This window comes from Helobdella robusta (genome assembly GCF_000326865.2).
Source record: "Helobdella robusta unplaced genomic scaffold HELROscaffold_10, whole genome shotgun sequence".
Taxonomy (NCBI): domain Eukaryota; kingdom Metazoa; phylum Annelida; class Clitellata; order Rhynchobdellida; family Glossiphoniidae; genus Helobdella; species Helobdella robusta.
In genome coordinates, this window is record NW_008703571.1 from 2,961,529 (window position 1) to 2,970,325 (window position 8,797).

At 33.5% G+C, this 8,797-nt stretch overlaps 1 protein-coding gene across 1 annotated transcript; it reads right to left on the reverse strand.

The window, feature by feature from the left end:
* Positions 1-271: 271 nt before the first annotated feature.
* Positions 272-7,735, reverse strand: HELRODRAFT_166756 (hypothetical protein; the record flags this gene model as incomplete). Its single annotated transcript, XM_009011972.1, has 7 exons — positions 272-589; positions 883-1,023; positions 1,091-1,237; positions 1,573-1,776; positions 5,589-5,722; positions 6,192-6,866; positions 7,696-7,735. The coding sequence occupies 7 exons, from the start codon at positions 7,733-7,735 to the stop codon at positions 272-274; spliced, it is 1,659 nt and encodes a 552-aa protein (XP_009010220.1).
* Positions 7,736-8,797: the final 1,062 nt, after the last annotated feature.

Here is an 8,797-nt window from a genome sequence, read left to right on the forward strand (position 1 = left end):
GAGATCACCTCCAATCAGGATTATTTCAGATTTTGGTATTGTTGAGATTGTGTCAGAGAACGCAGCCCAGAAGTCATCTTTCATCTCTTCTGATTCGCCTGTCTGTGGTGCATATGCAGAAAAAATATTCATTGTTTGCTTTTCTAGGCGAAGCTTGATCCACATGAGACGTGAACTAATCCTTTTAATATCCAGTACTTTTTGGGCTAGCGGTTTTTTGACAAAAATTCCAACACCCTTTTTGGCCGTCTTATGACCATTCCAGAATAGTTTATATTTTTTTGTCTGAGTTGACATGACAAACACCATTCGATTTCCATCGGGTCTCCTGGAGGCAGCAGATGTCATTCCTTCTACGCTCAAGCATTTCTGCGATTTCCATGCTGCGGCCAGTCAGTGATCCAAGTCTAAGTACCATAAAGGAGCCATTCTGAATTTTTCTGCAACATCCCTCCGCTATTGCATACTTCCCAGTGATTCTTGGCACCCCTTGACCACTTAAGGCCTGCTGGGGACTAGAGGCCGTTGTTTTTCTTTGTAATGGCATAGGAATAATTTGGGGAAAAGTTTTTACATCCGGACACCCATCCTGACGACAATTACCAGTTATAAGCGGTGGGCTTAGCCTTTTGCTCAAAAGCACGCAAGGCAGCATGGATGCAATTTTATGTCATGCCCAGGATCAACAGCATTTGTCTCAGTAAAAACAATAATATCACTCAAATCATTACAATGATCCAACCAAAATTTAATTTCATTCATTTTGTTGATGTTACAATCCACATTTGAATAATAAATATTAACATCAACACCTACCAACACCTACCAAACTTAAATCATTTTTATTTTTACAACTCTAATTTTTGTAGGAGTTTCCCTTACCCGAAACTGGAATTCCCCTTTACTATCAGCTTGCAACTTTTTAGTTTCTATGACTAACTCTTTCCTTTTCTCCCGCTGCTCTTTGTTTTGGTCATAATTAACTCCAATGCACCTCAAACTACTGCTCAATTCTTTAATTTTCTTAAGGTTTTCAATGACAATATTTTTTATCTCTTTTGTCATAAAATTTAACCATGACTGGTCTAACCTTATCACTTCTGACACCCAGTCTAAAAATAGACTTTATGCTACTCTCTTTAATGTAACCATCAAATAATTGAGAACATATCTCTAAAATCTGCTTTCTATCATGGCTGTTGCAAATAACCTTATCATTGTCATTACATTCCTTCAGCTGATATATAATAATGTTATGCATTCTCTCCTCCAAATCATTATTAATTTTAATACCATCACTTATTTTTTCAATAGTCTTACAAATTGTTGACACTTCTCTATTAACCTCCTGTACTTTGTTTTTCATCTCACCTGCAACTTGAGCCAAATTTTTATTGAGAGAAGCTTTTAAATCTTTAGACATGTTAACAATTGCACTTTGCAGTGCTATAAATTTTGTTTCATTTTTATCAGATAAGGCTGAAATTTGCTTCACCATCTCATTACGTTTATCTTTTAACCCAACCAGTTTCTCCTTCATTTCCCTCCGCTTAGCATTCAACTCTTTGTAACCTTTAAATTCTTAACGTGAACCAGACAATCATCATAGCTCCAGCTTAAGTTTAGAATCTCATTAACTTTTCCCTTCAATTCATCAGTAAGCCCAACGGTTTTATACGGAAAGGAACCATTACATACAACGCTAGTCACCTCTTTTACCAACATCTTTTTATTTCCTTTTCCACTTTTTTCCCTTGTTGTAGTCTCCATCTCAAACTCAAGTGCAAAACAAATAACAAAAAAAAAACAAACAAAACACACCCACAACAAATACAAAAAGTGACCGGGTTGTTTCCTTATAGCACAAGGCATTAACTCACAACCCCTCTAGTCGTGCGCCTAACCCTAATTTAGTGACTATATTTAATAACAATGTTAACACTCAAAAATAATTAATAGTTTGCAAACCTAACTTATAGATAACATATAATACACATAAAAAATATTCCGAAAAATGTAATTAAAGCCGAAATTATTTTGAAATTTAAAGACAAAATGTTATAAAGCCAACACCGGATGTAAACAAAACTTTATACTTTATGTATAAACTCTCCACAAATTTTGTTCTTTCTGATTCAGTTTTATCATGGTTTTTTCCTATCTTTTAGGCCGCACCTAGCATGGTTTTTTTACAACAACACTCTCTTTGGCGTAAACAAACTATCTTTTGGTGTCCCCAGGGATCTGTGTTAGGACCTCCGTTGTTTCTTATGTACACTGCTGATGTTTTTGATATCATTCAACAATATGAGTTCAGCTCCCACGCCTTTGCTGATGATTTTCAGTTATTGGTATCTTGTCCTGTTGATTCGATTGATGCTTCTCTGAATAAACTGATTGATTGTCTTATCGAAATTAGCTCTTGGATGAGTATGAATCAGTTAAAGTTAAATCAATCTAAGTCACAAATATTACCGGTTGGTTAATGGCAACAGTTGTCAAAGGTCAAAATTTTATCAATCTGTATTGGCAATGACATCATTGAATTTTCCACATCTCTCCGTAGTTTTGGAGTTGTTATTGACTCAAACCTAAAGATGGATTTACATATTAGTAATTTAGTGAGGGTCTGCTCCAACCAACTGCGTTTGTTACGCAATGTCAAAAAATCACTAAACACGTCTGTTCTTTTAAGTTTGATTTCCTCTTTCGTTTTTTCCAGACTGGACTATTGCAATAGCCTTTTTTATGGTGTCACCAAAAGGTCTTTTTCAAAGCTTCAGTCAATACAGAATCGTGCGGCCAAGTTGGTTTTCGGTGGTTCGTGGTTCGATTATGTTACGCCTTTTTTGAATAAGTTGAGGGTTGAGAAACGTGTTTTCTTCAAGTTAGCAGTTTTGATGTTTAAATGTGTCAATATTATTATTATTATTAATGAAAAATTTAATAAAGCGCTAATTCAAAGGATCTCAAAAGCGCTATAAAAAAAATATCATGGCATAATCAGCATAAATAAAGAGTTATCAGTGCATTTCAACGAAAAAATTTTAAGAAAAAAAACAGTCTTCATTATTTCCTTAATCTAACATCGCACAATAAACAAAATAAATCACTCAGTTATAACTAAAACAAGTAAGTTCAATGAATTACAACGAAAATAAGTAAGTTTTCAGTTTTCTTTTAAAATCAGGCAGGTTCAACTCCGGATCTCTTAGAAAGGCAGGCAAATTGTTCCAAACAGACGGTCCCAAGACGGCGATGTTACGAGACCCCATATGAAGACACAAAACTGGGACTAGCAGCGGGTTCAGATCATGAGACCTCAGATGCGTTCCAGAAGGAGGTGCCAACTTCTTTGCAAACATTTCCGACAAATGAGGTGGTGCAAGACGATTTATTGACTTGTAGACTAGAGTTGATATTTTGAAGATTATTCTTTTTTTTTACGGTTAGCCAGTGCAGTTGTTTCAGTATTGGTGGTACGTGATCATATTTTAAACCGCCGACAACAACCTTTGCAGCACAATTCTGCAATGACTGTAACACAGCTAAATGTTTATCAGGTAATTCGTAAAACAGGCTATTACAATAATCAATTCGTGAGTGCACGAAGGCATGAACCAGAGTCTGCAACGTAGTAGTGTCAAGAGATCTACGTATTTGATTGAGCTTTCTTATTTGGTACATGCATTCAGCGGAAAGCATTCTAATGTGATCTTTCAATGACAAATTGGAATCTAGAATAAATCCCAGACTAGTAGCTTTTTGGCAAAACGGGATGACACTGTTTTTGATAATGATTGAATCAGTTTCTAGCTTCAAAAGCTGTTGCCACGCACCTACCGGCAAAAACTTCGTTTTACTTTGATTCAGTTTAAGAGCATTGTTTTGCATCCACAAATCAACCTTTGATAAACATTCAACCAATCTGTCCAATTCGGCCCGGAAAGTACCAGGCTTACTGGTAACAATGATTTGTATATCATCCGCAAATGCATGATATGAGAAACCAAATGATTCGACCACTTTGAATACTTCAGATGTATACTGAAGAAACATGACAGGACCCAGAACCGAACCTTGGGGCACACCAGACAAAACTATATTGACCTCGGACACTTTACCACCAAATGATACTTGCTGAGTTCTACCAACCAAATACGATTCAAACCACCTTAACACAGCACCAAAAAATCCAAAAGTAATGCACAATCTCTCTAAAAGTATTTTGTGATTTACACAATCGAATGCGGATGACATATCGAGGAACACCATCATAGACGTCTTCTGTTGATCGATAGCCCCATAGACATCAAACGGAACCTTTAATAGAGCCGTTTCAGTTGAGTGGTATTGCCTGAAACCTGATTGATAAATCGGCTTTAAATGATTATTCTCAAGGTGAGTGAGTATCTGTTTAACAACCACACGTTCAATTATTTTAGATATGAAAGACAGATTGGATATCGGTCTATAGTTTTCAACATTATTCTCATCAAGATTGTGTTTTTTTAGTAGTGGAGTTATTATAGCATGTTTGCAAACAGAGGGAAATTTACTTTGATTTAAACACATGTTGACAAGGAATGTCAAAAATGGCGAAAATAGATTAATAAACTTTTTGAGTATGTGAGTCAGTATTGCATCTTTTTGAGAAGACTTTGTTGGTGAATTTTTTACTATGTTGATTATATCTTCTTCAGAAACATCTGAAAATGTTGCGAACAAATTTTTGAGATTTGATCTGCAATCAGACGAGTTAGACCGAACTTTGATTTCGATGCTATCACCTTACTCAGTTTGTCGTTGAAGAAGGACATAAATCGATCTGGCGTAAGTTCATGCATACTAGAAGAATGATTGTTATTATGATCTCTGCAGAGAATTTTATTCAAAACTTTCCAAAGATTTTTAGGTTTTGTCTTGTTCTCTTCGACAATCCTAGTCCAATATTTGTGACGTTTCTCTGAAAAAAGTTTTGATTTATTTTTCAAAGCACATAGCACATCTCCATTCCTCACGATGAACTTGTTGCAAAATATTTTTAAAAATTTGTTCTTTTCTTCTACAAGCACGTTTACAAAACCTGCACTCATCATCAAACCACGGTGCCAATTTACCACGATTGGTGACTACCATATGGATTGGTACAACTCTATTGATCACACAATTTATTTTGCTGGTAAACAACTGCAGTTCTTCATCAATATTCTCTGTTGAACATGGTTTTGATATTGGAGAGTCAAGAACAAGTTTAACGAATTCATCCTCATTCAAACGATTCCATAATTTGACTACTTTTTTATTCTTGACGTACAATTTTGAGTCATTGATAGTGCAATTTTAATGAAACCATGATCAGAGTGGATTCCACTTGGATATATTATACAGTCTTGGACAGGAAGATTGACTGAAGTGACTATTAAATCCAGTGTACCACCATGTATGTGCGTAGGTTCTTTTACATGATTTTGAAACTGAAAATTTTCAAAAACATCAATTAGCCTAGCGGCATGTGGATCGTTAGTCCTTTCAATGTGAACGTTGAAATCACCTGTCAAAATAATACGAGAACTTAATACTGTTACATTTTCTAGCACCAATATCAGCTCGTTAAAAAATAATGTAGATAATTGAGCAGAACCCGGTCTATAAATAGCGAGCAATATAAACTCCCTGTTGTTAGTTGTAAATTTGACCGCTAAAACCTCAAATGTGACAACTGCAGGTAAATCAATTTTTTTGCATCTCAAACAGTTACGGAAAAAGATTATTAATCCACCATGCAAAGGATCATAATTTCTCACACAATCCACAAAACGATAACCAGGAGGCATTGATAGTGCAATGGATGGATTATCTGAAGACCCATGCCAAGTTTCGGTTACAACGAAAATATCCAATCCATCGTAGATCAAATCATAAACGACATTAAACTTTGTAGAAATCGACCTTATATTTAATAGACCCAGATTTAATTCGACTTCATTAGAACCAGCAAATATATCAAAACCAAGACTTTCACCACTACTACCACCATCCATCACACTCCTAAAAGCAGTCCGGCCACAGCCCAATCCATCAAAATTTACTTTTTTCCAACCGGGAATCTTACAATCTTCCATCTTCCCGGAGAACCGCGAACCTTGAATAAAAAATCTTAGCATCATCTAGCAAAATTTTCAATTCACCTCTCTGTTCTTTAGTCAAGTCATGACTAATGTCAATTCGACCAAATTGATCAACCAGAGAACTTAATTTAAAAGTGCGTTTTATAATTTGATTTTTAACAGCGATATTGTCCAACTTGATAAGCAAAGGTCTCGACGTGCCATCAGTTTTTTTACCCAATCTCACAATTTTTAGAACATTTTTATCAGACATGGCGTCATCCGTTAAGTGATTCAAAATTTTGAAAACTCGCTCTTTATCGTTGACACCTTCCGGCAGTCGAAATAACATTATATTTGATTCTCTATCTTTCACATCGGACGCTTCAATCAAAGTTTTATGTACATTTTTAACTTCGGCATTAAGAACGTCAACGTTCTTTTTGACTTCTTGACTAACAACCGAAGCAAAAGTTGACTTTATATCATGTTTTAATGACTGCATTTTGTCATTCAAATCTGACTCCGAACCACCAAGTTTATTTAACATGGCCTCGCTTGAATTAATGGCAGTTTTTATAATTTCCATATCTGACTTTATTGCAATATTCAAGTCATTCAATTTATCAATTTTCTTTGACAATTCATTTGCTTTGGACAACAACTTGAAATTTGGTGTAGTCTTGATGCATATGTCACAAAACCATTTAACATTGCTGCTTGTACGTATAAAAATAACGACATTATCCGGTATTGCTGTACAAGTTGAATGATAAATAGATTCACATTGGCAACATTGCAAACATAAACTATCTTTTGCAGACTTTGTACATTTAGTACATTTTCACGTGTATCCATTGTTTTATGAAAAACAAAAAACGTATCTCTTAAGTCGACAAAAGATACAACACGTAATTAAAAAATTAACTCAAATTTGCAACAAAATAACGAAATAACCACTTTTACAATTTAAATTAAACAAAATTAAATTAAGCAATTATCCTGAAACCAAAAGCAACTATTTGACAACTTTTCGAAACAAGAAACAAACAATAATACAGCACCTCCCTATCTCATTGATAGATTGGAATCAAACAAATCTCATTTTTCAAAATATTCCTTCCAATCAACCGAGCGCAATTTATTTTTTACCCCGACTACTAAGTTAGTGACGGGTTCACGCATCTTTGCGGTTCTTGGCCCGGTTGTTTGGAATAGTTTACATTCTTACTTACGTGACCCTAACCCACCATATTTACAATTTCGAAGTCAGCTTAAAACTTAATTATTTGCACAATGAACGTCCGTCTTGTTTGTCTATGATTCAGTAGCGCTTTTGAGTTTCAACAATTAAAAAGCACTATATAAATTTCCGTAATAATAATAATATATATTTGAGCATTCTGCCACGTACACAACGTATCAATTCGAACAACGAATGTTCAATCATACTCAAAAGTTCAATCATGCTTAAAAGTTCAATCATGCTTAAAATAAATAACAATTTTGGTTTTGAACTCAAGAAACTTTACAATGGTTTATGATCTACCGTTAGAAAAATCGAAAAATTAAACAAAAAGCTAACCAACACGGAATATGCTGTAATTTTCATCAATAATTGCCATTCTGATAGTATTAATCCAATATATGTATGTATTTATGCATGCATGTATATATATATATATATATATATATATATATATATATATATATATATATATATATACAGTCATTACAGTCAGTTTCATCTAGGACAACAAATTGATTCGACGTCTGCACAGCAAATGACAATTTCTTCATTTTTTTTCAAACAAAATTTAGAAAATTCTAGTGAGAAAAATTGAAAAGACGAAATTTATATATATATATATATATATATATATATATATATATATATATATACAAAGCATTGTATGAATTTTACCGAATTGTTGGCATTAATTAATTTAAAGTTCGTCTTTTCAATTTTCCTTTCATTAAATTTTCATGATGAACTTAGATAATTCTATTTTCAACAAACTGAACGATTTCCAGAAAATTCAAGTAAGGAAAATTGAAGACAAAATTTGAGTTCATTAATGCCAACAATTCGGTAAAATTTATACAATACTGTATATATATATTTCCCTCATTGATGTATATGTACTAAGTTTTTAAATTTTTAGAACAATTATTTTATCGATATTATTCAATTTATTCAAATTACTAATAAAATTTCTAATTATTTTAGACTGCATTTTTCATAAGTACATTTACATAAAAGCTTTTTTCGGTAACCTTTGCCATCATTGGTATAATAGAGCTTGTGATATTATTATATCATCTTCTATTTATAGTATTTTTAACAAAGGAATATTAATTATAAGTTGCTTCGTAATTTATACGTAACTTTTATTTGTCCACTGTTGGAGTTTGCAGTATCAGTTTGGTCCCCAGATCTTAAAAGTGATAGCGAGGTAATCTAAAAAGTCCAGCACAGAGCTACAAAGTTGGTTCCATTTATAAAAAACCTAGCTTACAAAGATCGTCTTAAAAAATTAGAATTAACAACCTTGGTGGAAAAAAGAAAAAGGGGAGATTTGATTCAGTTGTTTAAAATCATGCATAATTTGGACAAATTTGATTTAAATAATCGTTTTAGCATAGTCAAAACCACAGTTTAAAATATTTTGAAGAGTTAACAAGAC